The sequence below is a fragment of the Pungitius pungitius genome, chromosome 2, assembly GCF_949316345.1.
Source record: "Pungitius pungitius chromosome 2, fPunPun2.1, whole genome shotgun sequence".
NCBI lineage: Eukaryota > Metazoa > Chordata > Actinopteri > Perciformes > Gasterosteidae > Pungitius > Pungitius pungitius.
Window position 1 is genome coordinate 7,151,820 of NC_084901.1, and position 18,658 is coordinate 7,170,477.

General features: G+C 43.9%; 1 protein-coding gene across 5 annotated transcripts in view; it reads right to left on the reverse strand.

The window, feature by feature from the left end:
* Positions 1-959: 959 nt before the first annotated feature.
* foxp2 (forkhead box P2) overlaps positions 960-18,658 on the reverse strand; it is a 94,091-nt gene continuing 76,392 nt past the window's right edge. For 4 of the 5 annotated variants that reach the window (XM_062560294.1, XM_062560292.1, XM_037461064.2 and 1 more), the window contains 9 exons: positions 16,844-16,931; positions 15,029-15,112; positions 11,659-11,869; positions 10,541-10,644; positions 10,280-10,381; positions 7,792-7,913; positions 7,435-7,504; positions 6,283-6,614; positions 960-2,239 (listed from right to left, as the gene is read on the reverse strand). In XM_062560294.1, the coding sequence (XP_062416278.1) occupies positions 2,095-2,239; positions 6,283-6,614; positions 7,435-7,504; positions 7,792-7,913; positions 10,280-10,381; positions 10,541-10,644; positions 11,659-11,869; positions 15,029-15,112; positions 16,844-16,931 (1,258 nt within the window). In that variant the 3' untranslated portion in view covers positions 960-2,094. The remainder of the gene's footprint in view (positions 2,240-6,282; positions 6,615-7,434; positions 7,505-7,791; positions 7,914-10,279; positions 10,382-10,540; positions 10,645-11,658; positions 11,870-15,028; positions 15,113-16,843; positions 16,932-18,658) is intronic. The other variant, XM_062560293.1, reaches the window with a different exon arrangement.

Below are 18,658 nucleotides of genomic sequence, written 5' to 3' on the forward strand. Positions count from 1 at the left end.
AACAACAGATGCACAGTGTTTCCATTTTGGTTGTTACAGCACGACACAGAGCCACTCGCGTATGTGTGTGTGTGTGTGTGTGAGAGAGACTGTTTTAGCATTTTGTTATCCCATACAAGAGAGGCAGAATTTTGTGTAACTTTGGTTTACTGAAAACAGAAATGAGCGTTAAAGCGACAACCTTTTTCTAGATGCTATTAGCCCAGAGGACGATGATGGGTTAACGCCTTCTCTTTAGTCTCATTAAATACCGAGTGTGTTAAAAAAGCTGGTTTCCTACACAGAGTACAGCGGTGCCTCCACCAGTTGTATCTCTGTAGTTTAGAAGCTATGAAGAACACGGTGAGTACTTGATGGCGTTAAAGCAAATATCACCTAGAAAAGGTTAACTTTCAACCTTAGATATCCTCCTCTGCAATGGCTATTATTATTTGCTTTTACATGGTAACTAAGCCATTTCATATCAACTTGAAATTATGACTTATTTGGCTTTACTAGATATTTTTCATGTTTGGTTAGCGATGTTTTCAGTTTCGGTTTCGACGCAGCTCGGGAAACAAAAACCGCCACGGAAATAAGACGTGACATTATTTCGAAAGTCCCACTTAGAACATTACATATTCACCAGGTCAGAAAAAAATAACGTGATAAAAAAAAATTAAAAAAAGAGACGAGTGATGCATAAAAAAAGTGAAGAAAAAAAACAAACAACAGAATAAAAATAAAATAAAAAAGAACTTCACAACAACACGATGTTTCTACACTTCCATTGAATACACAAATGTTTTGTTTTGGTCAGGATCCACGTTTACAGTTAGCTGCTCTCTACCAGTCAAATCACAAGAATGCCTGCAGTTCAATATCACGTCACCTTTTACCTACAGTACGTCTGGCAGAAAATCTCCAAAGTGGAAGTTCAATGGGTTATCAAATTACACATCAAAATTGACTTCCCCCCCCCGCCCCCCCCCCCTCTCTTTCTCTCTCGTGATCATCTTTGTATAGGGCTAAATGAAACAATCCCAGAGGTTATTCGAAGGTAGTTTGCGGAACAAAAGCTTCTCTTTGTACTAGTTTAAAGTCACAGAAGTGGGACCAAGAGGAGTTTGGTGGCTTCTGTCTATAAGCTATTGGCCATTGCTAGTGTTGGCTTTGGTTTCTAGCTGTTGCCTGTGACTGTTTGCAGGTAGACAAAGCTTTAGAACGAGGAGGTAAGGAGAACAGCAAGAAGAAGATGATGTGGAAATGCATTGGTTTTTGTAAATGGTGCTTTATACAAACTAATATTTTCCCCAACTTAATTTCCAGTTTTTTTTTTCTTTTTTTTTTTTTTTTAAATCACAAACAGATAACAGACTGGAAGGCAACCTTTTTTTTTTCTTTTTTTTTTCTGGACAGCTGTAACAACAGTCTTGGTACCCGCATTTCCATTATGGTTTTTGATTCAGGAATGGCATTTACAGTTGTTGGTGTCTAAAATCAGATCTTGAAATTAACAATGGTAAAAAGAAAGAAAAAAAATTGAGAAGCTAAAAATAATGTACTGGTTCTATTATAGTAGCAACATACAGGCAGTGACACACATTTCTGAGACTACTCCTGTGCAAATGATAACAGAGCAACAACTTGAATTGAACCAGCAATTGTCTCTAGACACGAACAACTACTGGGGGGTTGGATTATTCACAAACATAAAACGTCTTCCTTTTTGGCAGTATATGAGGCCGCTAGCTTTCAAACGGAACATGATTTGCTCATTTGTTTCATGCCCCCTCCCCCCCCATCCATGAGTCCATCATCCTTGTATTGTGTGTGACCACGCCTTGTCTAATGAAATAGATCTCAGAGAGTTAATTCTTTTAATCAGACATCTCATGCCTGTCATGTGTGGGGGATCCCAAAGGGCTGCAACAAACAGTTCCTTTGGACTGGTCTCCATCCGGATGCATGCTCAATAAATAGTCCCAGTGGTGAGAGAGTCAGCTGTGGTTGCTCGGACTGTGAAGTGGTTTCTAGTCTTGCAGGAGGTTTGTGTGAGAGAAACAGTGTGGCTGGGGGAAGGGAGGGACGTGTCGACCAAAAACGGTATCCTAGTCACTCCAGGTCCTCTGATAAGTTCCCTTCCTCCAGCTCCCGGTCATCGTCCAGCTCTGGACTGTGATTGGCTGTCGTCACCAGGGACATCGGACAGTCATCTTCATCCATGTTAAGTGGCTCCTCCTTCACGTGAATGGGAGGCCTATGACACGACGACATCGACGAGAAATGTTAACATTGTCATTCGTTTTGTGAAAAGTTTTCTGCAGCAAACAGCACTTTCAAAAAAATACCTGCAAAAACGTACAGTTGTTAGCAGCCAAGAGAGCAAGAGTATAACGAAACGCTGATTATTATCCGTCATAGGATAACAATGACCAAAAGAGAGAAAGGGTTCCTGCTCAATAAGCCCCTTATCTGCACATGGAATACACGTTGTGGTGCTCAGCTCACAGATGCATATTTGGTTTGATCAGAAAACCGGCAGAAAACAGCCATTACATGCATATCTCGGGAAAGTAACAAGCATGTTGTTTGCGAGACACTAATTCGACACGATGCCTCACGTCTACTGTAAGTAAGCACATGAAAATTGCATGAAAAACATGTCCCCTGTAAGGCCGATAAGCTGTGATGTTCCAGACATGTTTGGCATTTAAAAGTTTACTGATGACACCAGGTTGAAATACATGAAAAGGGTAAAAAAAAAAAAACAGGCCACATAATAAATAATGGAGAATTTCTCATCCCTGAGCCCCCTGGAGCAAAGGCAGAGGAGAGGCTTTTTTATCTAGTTAATAGAAAGCGCAGCCACTCGTTAATATGCGGGGCTGTGCATGTCGCTCCTCAAGAGGGAAAAACCGGCAGCTAGGTTCTGCCATTAATCAACTTCAGCCCCGGCAGTTGGCTCGGACACCATGATACATGTTTTTAACTCTGAATGGATGAATATCTTTAGCCACTGTCAATAAGCGCCGGGCAGGAAGCAGCGGCGGCGGCGGCGCTGCGAGCAGGACGCCGCTCCCCTCAGAACAACAGAAGGAGTGGGCGGAAAAAGAAGAAAAAAAAAGGTGTTGGGGCGAGCAAAAAGAATAATAATGCTGTCACACACAAACACGGCCGAACATGATCCGGAGCCCTAGTTGGGGAGAGGGGTTTGTGCCACGATGATAAATCTGACAAAACCTAATTATTTCCGACGCATCGGATGCATCAGAAAATCCCCCCGGAGAGAGAGAGGGGGACTTATCAAGTGGCGGTGGGTTAGGACGCGTCTCTTCTCCTCTCTGCTGGGCTGCCTTTATCGGGAGAAGGGAGAAGGGGGGCGGGGGCTTTGAAGGGAATTTTTAAAAAAAAGGTACAGATGACTTTAAACCAAACACTGTAAATGAATATTCTGATGTGGCGGGATGAAAAGAAAAGGCTGATCTTAAGACATTTCTGTTTTTACCCCTCAGATTCCTGGAGGCAGCGAGAGTTAAAAAAATGATAAATAAAACACACAAACAGAAAGAGTCTGACCTGACAATACGCCGTCTACCGAATGAAAATAGGTTTTAATAAGGAGTCAATTCAACTCTGTTGTGAAATAGGTTAAATCAGATCATACTTATTTTTGATCTTTTATGTTATGATTTATTTTTTATATATTACTTTTTCTAATAGTAAATTGAGTTTGGGGCATTTGGGTTTATATATATCTCCATACACTAAATTATAAAATATTTAATTATAAAATATTTAATAGAAAAGAACAGACAAACAGACACATTACTCGTAACGAAAATAACGGCTAATGTTTGTAAGATGTTAAAATCGTCCGGGACAGAAGAACAACATAAAGTCCCTCTTTTCACATTCATAAACTTGTTATTCATTTGTTTTGTACAAAGGATTTATACTAAAGTATAATGTGATCTCACCAACATTTTTAAGTGATTATCACAGCCACAGCATTTATCCAAAAATACACATGTTCAGTGGATTGTCATTTCTTTTGTTGCCCACGGGAGGACTTCTTATCGTCAACAAACACTTTAATAAAACACTAATCACATCATAGTGTGCTGTTCCCCATTTACTAATGCTCATATAATGCGTACCAACGGCCTCTTTTCATATTCGAATATGCAGCTCATAAGCTGTTTGTGTGACTTTGATGAAAAATATGCAGGGCCACATTCACAGGCCTGAGCTTTCTGACACTTTATTAAAATATGTGGATGAGCTATTTAGTACTTAATGGCTAGCTGCCATTATTGAGTCACTCCGGAGTAAACGCTGGACTTTGCGGCGTAATAAATACCCGGTGCCCTGCGTGTGTGTGTGTGTGTGTGTGTGTGTCCGTGCTTCGGAGATGCCTGCTCTCACATCAACTGGAGATTAGCACCAGCAATCATGCAGAGGTATGTCGGGGATGCAAATAAGGTCATTAGTCCACGGGCCTAATGGTAGGTTGGGGGACAGGAGAGGTGGCACAGGGGGGGGGGGGGGGGGGTGGATGAGGGGAGCGGGCGCAGTAAAGGGAGTCGGTGAGCGCGGAGGGTGGGGAAAGCAACCAGACATATTCCTAACACCTCATCGCTATTCATTAGCTAACACCAAAACAATTTGACGTGACAGCACAAGACGCGGCCGAGGAAGCGATGGCGCACGGATCCGATTTGCTTGGAAGTTGGTTTCCAGGAACAAATGTTCTGCTCCGGCCGTCTCCTTTATGGGCGGATGTGCTCTTGTTGATGTTAGAGTTGCAGAGTCTCTCCCTCTATACAGTACCACTTCTTTTAAGCTTCACCCCCGGGGGTCTACATGAGTGTATTGCACACGCATGCACACACACACACACACACACACACATACACAGCTAGCATGGCCTGGGGCGATGTGGTTTGCGGTTAAGCAGATAGCATTAACCTTCAGAGGTTGTGGGGAAGGAGCGGTTTGTCTAATTGTTGGATGGACTCGGGTTGCGGGGAGGAGTCCTCTCCTGAGAAAGGCCTTCAAGGTGATGTGCTATTTAGTTTAGTGCTACAAGCCACTCCATTATTTAAACAACATCTTGGAAAAGCCAGTCATGAAAAACACATTTCTTCCATTTTGAGGTTGTCTCGGCTGTGTAAAGGCAGTCGGTGATGGAGGGAGGGAGGGGAGGGATGGATGAATGCATCTCGTCCTCCATAGCCACTCGTGTCAGCGTCGAGGCGGCGTGGCCAGAGAGAAGAGAGAGCAGGCAGGAAGACGGAGAGAGTCCGTGCAGTCCGGTTACTAAAAGTTAAATGACCTGGGGGAGTGGTAACACCGGGATTCTGTCCAGAGCTGTGCAGATTTGCTCCACTTAACAGCCCATTTCAGAGAGGGGTAAACACGTCCAAATAGATTAACGTATGGATGTCCGGGAGGGCTTACCAAACACTTTTTTCTGTTCTCACAGATACACTCAAAGAGAGGAGAGCACCCTTTGTCCATTACAGGAGTGGTTGGCCCATGTCGGCCGACTATGCGACCTGAGCTTTGATGGACAGAGGGTGAGAATCATTTATGTGCGATATCTGTTTGTCTCACGTGTCAAACTCACATTGGATTCTTTTTCTTTTTCTAAACACTCTTTCTCTCTCACCTCCATTAAAGCAGAGATGAGAAAATACATTTTTTTAAAGTAATTACAGTTACTCAATATTAATGGGAGCTGTCTTATGTAAAATATGGCAGTTAAAACCCTGTAAAGCACACTGTGGTGTAATTAAAGATGAATGTGAAATGGGGCCTATTTATAGAATTAGAACCAACTGTTATTCAAAACGTCAGGCTCACCTCAGCTATTAGCACAAAACAATTTAAATAAACCCAAAACTGAGACAAAGAGAGAAGTCGGATATGATACATACTGCAAACTGAACCTTGGCCTCGGGTCATGGCATACTGAAGAACATACTGATACCGTGGGTTAAATATCAAGCAATTAAAGTGACAAAGGGCATAAGGACAGCGAGGGGAGGACTGAAGGTGGGTGGTTGAACATGTGCGTGCATTCTCAAATAGGTACTCGTAAAAAACTGTAGGATGTGGTCTGTGTGTGACACAATTATCTCAGGGAGGGATTCTGGGTCAGAGGATAATGAGTTCACTTCGTTGGTTCACCTTCTTATTTTCACTTGACTGCCGTTTAAAAAAATAGTAGAGAGTGTTGAGAAAGGATGTTTTTTTTCATTTGCATTACTTGGATGCAGCAGCGGTGTTGGTACTCACATGTGTACTGGTGGGGAGTACCCGGGGCTGCTGTGTCCGTTGGTGTCCAGGTGGTCGAGTGAGCCGTTGTAACCGTCGTGGGCAGAGTGCATCAGGGTGGGGGGGCTGCCGCTCAGCGTGCATGGCGGGCTGCAGCCCAGCAGCCCATGCGGGCTCCCGCCCAGCATCCCGGTCGGGCTCCCGCCCAACAGTCCGGGCGGACTCAAGCCCGTCAGGATGGACGGATCTCCGCCCAGGAGGCCGTGGCAGCTGCCTCCCATCGGGCCCGTGGAGCCGCTGTTCATGAGGCCGGGGGTCCCCAGCAAGGGCAGGGAGGTCTCAGCCAGGGCCGCCTGCAGGAGGGAGGGGGGGGGGGGGGAAATAGAAAAGGAATATCGAGGATTAGAGTATGATTGACGGTTGGAGGAAGATGGAGGAAGGATATTAGTGCGGATCCATGTCAAAAAGGGGTTTTTATATGGTGGGAGGCAGGCCTGGCGTGTGGAGGGAGAGAGGGGAAGCATGACATACGGCAGGTGAGAGAATAGTAATTATTTAAACACACACTCGTCTCAATGTTTTTTTTTTACTCTGTAGCTGGCTATTTTCCTCCTTGTGACACTTTGCCGACAACTACCTCGCCCCCCCCCCCCCCTCCTACCCCCACAGCTGCTATTCATAAGCCCTAGTGTGGCTATTAAAAAAAGTCCCCCAAAACTTTACCTCAAAATAATAAAAACTCCCGACACTTTCGGCTGCTGTGCATTAAAGTTGTATACAGGGATTCAAGTTTTTGCCATGAGCACCTCACCGTCGTACACTGTGAAGCCAAATCATTCATGACAGTTTAGATAAATATTAATGCACATGCCCTTGCATTTGCACATGCCACTATCAATCTCGGGTGGCTGCTACAGCGAAAAAAATGGGAAAGAAAGTGTGTGTGTGTGTGTGTGTGTGTGGGGGGGGGGGGGGCGTTGCTTCCTTATTTGACCACAGGGTGGCCTTCTGAGTTTGACGGTGTTCAGGGGATAGAGAGGGAGAAGGAGAAAAGGCAACCATATGTGTGAATGTGCTAATGTGGAGACAACCATGCCATTTGGTCAGTCAGTGATCAGTCAAACTAACGGGCGGCTGGTGAGTCAGAGCTTCTCTGAGGCTTTCGCTTCGTACCTGTAAGCTGGCGTTTAGTGCAGTTCCATAGCCAAGACTGGAGGGCAGGTTCTTGACAAGCGATGGGCTTCTGGATATGCATTCAAACAGAAAAGAAATGAGTACAACCTGGAACTTGCCTTGTTCCTAATAATGTCATCAGTTTAAACAGAAAATATATGAAATAGAAGTAACTGAAGAAAAAAAAAACACTGCATAGATGGAAGACTAAACAGTCCACATAATTAAAAAGTATGAAATAACTGAACAGAAAAGGAGACGGAGAGAGACTGATGTTGGCTGAATCGGGCCCCTCTGATCCTCTACATGTCATTGACCTTCAGATCGAGATCTAAGGAGAGGTGACAGCATTCGTACCCTGTGATCTTCTGCGACCTGCGTTTCTGGTACTCCATCTCGTCTACCGTCCACACCGCCCCCTTCACGTTCTCCACACGCACAAAGCACTTGTGCAGACTGAGGTTGTGGCGAACGGCGTTCTGCAGAGAGACATGACACACGGGTCAGAGGGATGAGGTAAAACGAATCACATTCGTTCATTAACCATCAAGAAAAAAGGAAGGCTTGGAAATTGTTTTTTTTTTTTTTTGCCGCTTGCATTTTGAAGAAATTCTTAACATTCACGCACCATTGATTTAATTAGTAAAAATTGAGTGAGAGCGAATGCTCTTACAAGTCCTGCACACAGTACATATCAATCAGAGTAAGTAGGCTAAAAGGAGGTAATCAGCATAGCGAATGGCTTATGGTGGTGACAGAAGTGGTAATGCCGGCCTTGATAATGGTGATGTCAGTAACCCTTTCTGCTCCAGAAAAGCATTTCTCTTAATGGACACATCGCTTTAAAGATGACAGAATTGCAAGAAAAAAGACAGTCATCAGGAGGCCCTTGTGTCAGTGTGTGTGTACTGGGGAGAGTGTGTGTGTGTGTGTGTCTGTGTGCATGAAAGAATAGGGAGGATTAAGATGAAGTGTATCTGACATCTGTATGTCCAAATATTCTCCATGCTGGGTCACATTGGGCATTGAATAAATGCTTAAATGACATGTCACCTTGCAAAATTATGAAAAGCTGTATTTGAATTAAAATGTACGTAAAATCATACAATAAACCAGAAGGGTGTTTTCATTCAATACAAAATAAAGAATGCCTATTGAAAAAAGTGCTCCAATATTAAAATGACAATACGACCATAATTAAAACATGCATCAGACTCTACAAATAATAACCTTGGCTTTAATATCCCTGACTCTCATATTTATCATCTCCCTTATGTTGGTGTGTACTGCTCTTTCTAAAAGAAAAAAGGAAAAAAAAAACGATGAAAAAAAAAACTCATAAGCAGATCTTGCATCTGACCTGAAAATCCCAGGATTTGATTGATCTTAATGCCCATGGCTGTGAAAATGATAATTTTAATATTAATGAGCAAATGAGCAGTTTTATTATGCATGCTATATAGTTAGAACTAATAAGCTTCTGGGTGAGAGAAAAACAGAGAGAAAAGGGGGGGGGTTCTTTTTTTGAGCTGTTCAGACCAAACTGAGATATTAAACTTCCTTTCATTTCTTTCTTTCTTTGCTTCTTCCCTCTTAAAAAAAAAAAAAAGAATCTCCCCCGTTAATCAAACGACAAGCCAAACGCTGATCATCGCACTAATGCTTACAAAGGGAATAGTGGAGATGTGGATGTAAATAGATCATTGTGAGAGCCAGGAGACCAGATATTTCTAATGTCATTGTAATATCATTGGTATTTTATCACGGGAAAGAAAAAAGCACAAAAAAAACCCCCACATTTGAAATGGTACATTTGTGCAGCAAACATTAGCCGCAAAACCGCCGAAAACAAATGTGTGTCATAACATTACCGCCAAGCAAAACACCGTAGCTAACAAACTGGAAAAGGGCAGCGATCTTTTTGCATGCCCTCCTGAATTGGTGATCACACGCCCGTGTGCTCATTTGCATCCCAAATCCAAATTAATTCACTTTGCTTAAATCTAGCGCCGCGCCACGTCTTGCATGCTGATGAGCGGCTGGTCGCGTTTTCCCTCCAGTCCTCCGCTCAGCCACAAAAGGCTGCAGGCGGCTAACGCGTGACGCGCGGGAGCCTCGGGACGAACCCCCGACTTGCTTCATCAGCAGGCGGACACGCTGCCGGTTAGAAATACGCGCTGCAGGAAAAGACCCACCTTTCTACAGGCAGACCATAAGTTCTAGGGACGGACACGCAAACGGGCCCCTTTGTGTGTCTAAATAAAGAGCGCTACCTCCATGACGGGGCCGGTTTTCACACACCTCCCTGCTTTGGGGGCACATGAACGAGAACCCCTTTTACCGGCTCTCTCAGACACGTATGTGTTGGCGTACACGTGGCTGTTTGAGAGATGGTTAGCGGGTAAACGGCCATCTTTCTTACCAATACACCAATGATATGCAAGAGAAGGTGGTTTGGGGACTAGGCGGTGGGGTGTCTCCCATAACAAAAGGTGCTGATGATGGAGTGGCTGCAGTATAATTAGTGCTTCACAGCCCTCTCCTCTCCACGCCAAGCCTCCGCTATTAATTGCACCCAAATTAGAAAAACGATAGCTAAGGCAGAATAATTCCTCCGGCTGTCATCTCCGAACAGAAAAGGCAGAAGGAGAAAATAAATAGGAGGACGAATGGGCTCTATTCTAAGGGAGAGGTTAGAAACAAGGGGAGCGGAGCATTAATCGCCCGGCGCTCGGTACATATGTCGCTTTCTCCCGATTTGATTTTTATTTTACTTCGGCCAGAGGAAAAAGAGGGAAAGGGCAGGTGGAGGGCTGCATCGGGGGCTCGGGGTCATCGAGGTTACCTTCCAAGTTGCAGCGTTGCGTCTGAAGTAGGCGAACGTGCGTGTGAACCAGCTGTAGATTTCATTAAGCGTTAACTGCATGTCGGCAGAGTCCATGATAGCCTGAAATGAGATGACATCAAATAATGGTTTACTAACGAGACCACGTAACTGGCGCACACACACACACACACACACATTAACGAACTGAGAAAGCTGCCATGATTCATGCAGCAATTAATTTTAATCTAATCAGACAAAGTTAATTTATTTCCCACTCACCTGTCTTATGAGGGTTGCATAAGTAAATGGCGGTCTGACATCTGCGTTTTTATAAAACTCGTAGTTTGGGGCAATCTCTGGAAAAATAAATACTGTGTCACCACCTGAAATAATTGGTAAATTTTATTCCTTTAGGTATTGAATTCACTCAAGGTTACATCAAATTAAAACGGGGGAGAGAGAAAGGGGAGGAAGGGGGAGAAAAGGAGAGCTGGGTGGGGGGGGGGGGGGGTTAGGGGGGGCACATCAAATCAGCATTTTCTATGTCTAACAAAATGCATTTTTAATTAATCTCTCTCGTGAGAGATCTTAGACACTCATACATCCATAAAATGAGATACGTGTAGTTAGTTAGGGTGAAGTTGAATAATTTATACGTCTTCACGCTAAACACAGAGAGAGTAAATATAAACATCAAAGACGGACCGTTTAAAATGCTAAGCTTAAAACACGGAATGTCTTAATGTAATAAATATTGTATTTTTCCACCATTATTTGAACTTAATTAACATTCATGTAATATTTATGCACAGAGGAAGTTCTTGTCTATTTACATATAGAGTGATTAAACAGAGGCTTGCTTTTATAAACCCACCAGACGTCTCTCATTGCTAAGACCAACAAGCCCATGTGGTTGTGTGTTTATGTCAGTGTACGTGTGTGTGTGCGTGCACATGCATGTCTATGTGTGTAAAAAAAAAACCCCACTGCAACGCAATTATGGATTGAGTACTATTAATAGTGCAGTGTTCAGGGTTTGGGTAATTTGCTATTTCTATGTCATTATAGTTTAATAGAAATTCAGTTTAAATGGGGAAAAAATAAGTGTTCTAGTCAACACATTCTGAATTGAAATTTAAATCAAATGTGTCAAATGAGTGACACAATTCAGAAAAAATGAGTAGAGACTATTTGAGCTGAATTAACATCTAACAATGCGTCATGTGTGTTTGTCTCAGGATCAGGTTCCAGTCACGTTATATTCAAGCAATTTGACACAACACAAAACCTCTACACTGCTTTTTTCCACTCCAAAGGAGTCCCTCAATGGAAGTGAACTTCCCTCGCTCACTGATCATGTCCGGGTGTTGTGTCGAGTGCAGAGTAGTTGGTCTCACCTGACGACAGAGGCATGGAGTATTTGTCAGAGTGGCGTCTGCGCATGGCTCCCATACTGGGGACGTTCGCTCCTCCCAGTACTGATGGCACCTGTGGCATGGCCGCCATGGGTGTGATGGGTGCTGTGGGCGTGGTGGGTGTCTGAGGTAAGTTTGGGGGCGATGCCGAGGGCAGGTTCTTGGACATGGTGACGCTGGACACCAAGTTGAGCTGGGGGAAGAAGGAAGGAGGGAGGGAGGGAGGCATTATTTTGTGGTTTCTCTGACAGTGCCGAGTGCCTGCTCTCCTCCTCTCGAACACAGCTGTGTTTCCACTAACAAGGCTCGTGGAGAGGAGCCAGCCCATCTGCACTAATTACTACCACCAAATTGTATCATAAGAATTCTAATTAGAGCATGCTGTTCGAGATTATCCAACGATCAGCCTCCGTGTTATCCCCATCCCTCTTTATCTCTCTATTTATCACTCCCACCCTCCTTCTCTACCGCCCGGTACAATCAGCCATTCTCGTCCACACTGGAGCAAAGAGCTGGCAAAAACCGAGTCATGTCCGGACCGATAACCCCACTCAGGACCTTATGCTTTGGCACAGAAGGGGAAACCCAAGAAGTTTCTTTCATGTCCACGTCGTGGTAGATGCGGCGGGCCAAGGATCCCGCTGTTACGAGTGGAACCAGTAAGTGGGTTGTGTAATAACGCTGCTACGTGAACCCCGGGTTGATTGCCCATTCATTCAAAGACTTGGGTGGGTAAATCTGATAAAACATCATCAACGACACAACTGGAAGTCATTAATTACGGTCGTAGTCGATTCACTCCCCACCCGCCAGTCCAGTGAGACTTCCCGTTGATGAGGAAGCACAACAATCAGTAAAAGTAGAAAAAGAAAAGAATATATATATATATATATATACTGCCCGGACTCAGTTCACTCTGTCTTTGTCTTCTCAACTCCCTCAACACGCGGGACCAGAGACTCTTAGCCACCCCTGGCACGGATGTCAACTGTGCGCGCTAATCGTCCGGCTTTTCCACCACTTTTGCGCCCGCTCCCCAAATCTCATGTGAGAGGCTCTAACCGACTGGAAAATTCCTAACTGACCTTTTAGTCTCCGCGCTAATTTAGTTGGAATGGTAATGACATCGTTACATATTCAAACCAAATTGCCTTAATTGTGAGTCTACAAGTGGAATGCAGTCGATGCGAGAGTTTGAACTAAAGGAGGAAGGGGATGGGGCGGTGGGGGGGACTGGGGGGGGGGGGCACAGGCACGGAGGGAGCAAGGCTGAAGAGAAAGTACCGGCGGCCATTTGTGGCATATGTTGATAAATACAATAAAATGTCAAGTTTGAAGGACTCCAGTGGATGTAGGGGTTTTCAGATGATAATTATATGCCCACTTAGCTCTAAGGAGCTGCTGCACAATGGGCTGATTATATACAGGCCTCTGCTGAGTGCAGTTGAAAAAGTATACACATCTATTTGTGAAAGTTTTGACGAATTGTTAGATAGTTTTTTTTTTTAAATCCCATTTATCGGGTCTCCACTGCCTCCGTGCCATTGTGTGTCGTTTCCTTATTCCCTGCATCCTGCTACATGCACCCAAAGCGGACACGGAGCCAAGAAATCCCAACAGCATTTGATAAACACTCACATACTGTATGGCAGGAAACACCTTCAAAAAACTAAATTCCAATCTTTTGGGCATGTACATTTATAACGTGTTAAAACATAATTTCCTGTCCTTTTTGCCGTGTCTTCACCTACGAGACACATCTTGACACAAGCTTGACATGTTTGCAGGCATGCTATCCCGTTATTGTTTAAATAAACTTGTATACGGTCAGTGAGTACTTTGTCACCTCTCGCTCATTCTAAAGATACACTCAAGGTTGAGCGAGAGAGAGAGAGAGAGAGAGAGAGAGAGATATTATTATTCAGAACTTGTAGCCTTGCTAACTTTGATTCTCATCCATCCTTGGAATGGCCAAAAGGTAGCATTTAATGAAATGTGATTCAGAGAATAAATGAGGTCGTATTGGTGTCCTGTGTTCATCTGGCATTTGGTTGTTCGTGAGCTTCACGAGAGAAAGAAATTGGACTTTAAAACAGAGAGTACTCATATTTATGTTTCTTTGGCTGTTTCTATCCCGAACCTGTGATTGTGCTGGGCGTAAATCCGTGCTGTCATTTGCAATCCGACGACCATTTCTCTTTTGTTATGTCTGCTCAATTTTGACAGACACACACACACACACACACGTACGTGCATGTTGTTTGCCGCGCCAAATCTTCATCTTAAAAAGCCTTAAAACTCAGGACTTAACTGTTCGTTTAAGAATTCTGTCTGAATTGCCCCCACCATCAAATGCAATTAGCCGCTCTTTCATGTGTGCTTTATGTAATGCAATACTTCATTAGCATCATTCATTCACATTCAGGCATGGATTATAGCCTGCAAATTCTTTATTGGACAAGATGGAACCAAGCTTCTGGAGTTTTGAAGATTAAAAAAAAGCTACAGAAGGAGAAGGAAAGAGAGAGAGAGAGAGAGGGAGAGAGATAGAGAGATTGAATAATAAAAAGGGAGTTTGATTCCTGATGGAATTATGGGATAATTATGCTATCTTGTGATTATCTACATTCTGTGATGAGAGGTGATGGGGGAAATGATTCTATTGAAAGTAGGCACTTACTAAGCAGCAGAAACAAGCTAACAATGTTTTGCTCTGAAACATTTCAAAAAGTCTAAAATTGGAAAGAAATAATGTTTGTGAAAATGTGTCATCCTAATAATAAAATTCAAATACTGGTTTTGGGCGAAATGCATTCATCATCATTCCATCTAAAAGTAAAAGGCGAGAGAAAGAAGGTGCAGAATTATTTTCTATTTCCTTCCTTCCTCCTTTCAGAATTTGGGAGATTTCATTTTTGGGAGCAATTTTAGCCGCCCTGCTGCTATTTGTGTCAACATCACACCATCTTCTCCACTCAGCTGTAATTTACAGGTGTTTGTTGTTCAAATGACATATCTTCTCCCCTCTCATTCCGTTCCGCGGTGCTACGGCGGCCACCGAGCCAAACAGTCATCAGCAGCCAACAGGTTGTTTTGGCTATTATCTCCATCACCAAGAAATGACCCTGTACTTTAGCCGAGGACTCCACCGCTCTGCCATCTAATACACTTGCAAACTCTATTGTCCTCTCACGGCGCACAATACCTGATATGAGGCACATAAAACTTTGTATTACAAATCCCATTCCCCCCTGTCATCTTCTGCCGTGTGGTTAAGTTGTTCATTTTCTGTGTGTGTGTGTGTGTGTGTGTGTGGGGGGTGTTTACGGTGGCCAGAGCAATATGCACTCACTGGTTTGGGAGATGACTTGGGTTCCGAGGGCCGCATGTGCAAGTGGGCCATCATCGCCTGAAGACGCTCACGTTCTTTAGAAAGCTGTTAAGAGAGAAGAAGAAGAGAGTACATTAGAGTGGATTAGATGAGGGAGGGGAGGAATAGACAAAAAAAGGTGAGAATAAATGACACGGCACGTGCGGTTGGGGTGGACAGACAGAAAGAAAGAAGATGTTTCTTTGCGAGAAAAGCGAGAAACAGACGGTTCTGCTGGTGGCAGAGGTAGGGCGGGGTGGAGAGGTCGCAGACAGGTCGGCCCAAACAAATAGTGCTTCTCATCTTTTTGTCAATAGCAGAATTTAGGTCAGCGAGACTCTGACAGTAACAAGCCAGTTGGGCCATAAATGAGGCGGTCCTAAGCATCTGCTCGGAGTCCCGTGGACACAGTTAGGGGAACGGAGCGCAGCCAGCCGCTGCTGGGAGGTGAAGGGGTCTTCCAAACAGTGCACCAGGCGGCCCCGCCTCCCCGGTCCAGTTACTGGCCCCAGCCGTCGCCTATCATCAATCTAATTTATCAGGGAGTGACAGGGACCGGACCATGTGAAAGGCTCAAGCCCCCTACACCCTTAACACACACACAAACACTAGGACCAAGTACACAGGGAAGACACACGCAAGTAGGCGTGCCCACACACACACACACACACACACACACACTCAGAGAGGTGCAGAAGCAGACAGTGCTGGGCCTCATTACTAGTGACGGCTCTCGTGGAAAGAAAGAGGAAGAGAGGGTTGGTGGGAGTAAGGAAGGAAAGAGAAAGGGGGGAAGAGAAGAGACAGGACAGACAACACGAGTGCACTGTAATTGGTCACACTGTAAAGCACAAGCTTCAATAGATTTTTGTTTCAATGAAGAAACACAGAAAATGAAATGAAAAAAAAAAACTCTTTTCTTTCTCTTTTAACAAGACAACAGAGTGTATTTTCCTTTAAGACCGGATGCCTAACAATTAGATATAAACTGTTTATCACAAAATAAGTATTTGCTGGAGGAAATGCTCAGCTTTACTAGAGAGGAGCAGAGGGAGAGAACACACTTTCCAAATGGATCTCTTTTTGTAGCAGTACAGTGTTGATCCCATTTTAATCCTAGTGACTTTATATCTGGCCCAAAATGTGCCAACGTGAAGAGCACGATGGCCCCGTTTCAACCGGAGGACTGAACACTTGCACTTTGTTTGAGCCTCGTTTGAGACACACGTATCTTATTTGTTTCTAAAGGTAGAGGAGCGGTTTTCGGCAGTGCTGAGTAATAACGTCGCTCAATCAGCGCTCTCATTATCTAGCCAGCATGACTTCTTAATAAGGTCACGCTCCACCTACTGAAAATAGTTCCCTCCTTTTGAGCTTTCTTCAGGTGCAAAGTGCAGTTAATTAACACAGCAGAGCGGGCGAGATGCGCTCGCTATTAATTGGGGAAAAAAAAGAGAGAAAAAAAAGAAAGCAGAGAAAATAAAGCACACGCTTAATTCAATTAAAACAGCCATAATGGCTTTGGTTGTAAGTCCTGAGGATTCCTTTGTTTAGGGGCTTTGTTGAATTCAGCAGGTCCTGCTTGTCTGGAAGTATTAAGCAGACCACAGTGTGGCCTTTCTCTCACTCGCATAACTTTCAACATTTTTTGTTTTGACTGGATGATAAGTGACTTAAATGAGAAATGAGTTCGCTATAGTACAATGGGACAATGGCAATAAAAATGTAACAATACATATAGCTTTGTTCCAACTCTGTACCGAGTTTTTCCTTTTTATTACTCAACAGAAAACTTACCTGTATTTCCAGCTGCTGTACGACTTGCATCTGGACTCTACACTGGGCTGTGCTCCGATCATCCAGGGCATGTTCGCTGTTTAAATGCCTGCAGGTAGAGAGCGAGAGAAACGATTAAAATCCATCAAATATGTCAAAGGTAGCAGAAGACAGCAAAACTCCCTTCATTTTCACCGTGATCCAAATGAAGGAGGATGATAATTACAGTATCAACTTCACCACTGTTTTGTTTTAATGATAATATTTCTATACTGGGGACAATCATCTATAGGATACTGCGAGGAACCATTGTTCCCCTCTGAAATGAGGTAATTAGAAGCAACATGACGGTGTGGGGTGCCATGTTTAACATGACAATGGGCCCGTGCCAGTTGAGATGGCTAACTTCAGCACCACCCTGAGCGCCGCTTTCTGCAGAGAATAAAAGATGCTTGCCCAGCAGAACGACTTTGTCTCCTTCGTTTACCAAAAACAATACGCACAATTTAACACCGGCAACATTTGACACACAAAGGCAGCTCTTCCACTGAAGCTGCATTATCCAGCAGAGGACATATTAAATGTATCTGGTGTGTTCGCCTCATTAAAATGAAAAAGGCAGCCAGACAGCTATAACAGTCAATGAGGTTTTCTTTGTCTTGATTGGATTTCGTCCGTAGGAAATAAAAGAGCCCCACCATTAAGATAGACCTTTATTCCTGGTAAAGCACACATATGCACACACACACACACACACCAATATGGGGCAAAAGAGGCTTCTAAAGTGTTGTGATGCTGGGTAATGAGCCTCTATCTAAATGATCATTGGTGACAAACTCACAAAGCAAGCTTTGAGGAGGCATGCTTATGAAATGCCAGAGCTGCCACTTTATCTCCAGTAATTATAGGTTAGCTTGCAGACCCTTCAATGATCATTTACAACGCTGCCTCCAGTGCATTAGAGGGAGTACAAAATCTCTCCCTCTCTCCATGGCTTTCGCTTTATCTAAGAACACACACACTCGCTCACATTATCACAAACTTGCACAAACACTGATTGCCGCGCGCGCACACACACACACACACACACACAGAAACACACATCCCGACCACATTCTCCTCTTTTCTCTTACACACCCCTCACATCTTGTTTATCTGCAATGTGCAAAACAAGAACCCATTGAGCCGGATTCTCTTGGGCTGCCAATCAAAAGCTGAATGGAACATTTGTAATCACAATAGCTCTGTACCTTTCAATTAAACCGCACACATTTAAAACTATTCCATCACATCCCTGCTTATGCTTTTGTCTCCATTTTGGGTCTAATGCTCAGAATTTTTCATTAAAAATCAAGAATGAGGTAGCATTAAAAAAAAGGAGGGGTGAGGAGTGGGATGGATGAGGGATAGCGGGCGGAGAGGGGAGGTTTCTCCAGCCCTGTGCCTAATTGCTGTTTCAGAATGCGCATGCAAAAAGGGGGCATTACATTAATCATTTAATCACGTCCCTCGCAGGATGAGGGAACTAATGTTGCAAATACCCTTTTCATTTCACTGCCCATAATGCTATCTTATGCACTTGATGTATGGCGTGTGTCATGAATTACAGCTGCTTCAAAAGCACAGAGCGGGCTGCTCGCTGTCCCTGAAGATACCTCATTACAAAAATAAAAAAATCAAGAGAGGGGGGAGAAATCTTTATTAAGTTGGCCTCTCATCGACAAGCCGCTTGTTTCGCTCCCATTTTGTCAATGTGTGTGTGCGCGATCCTGATAAGGCCTATCGACAGTGCTTCAGCTAGTTCTTTACACTTTCACACCTTCCACCGCTAGGCAG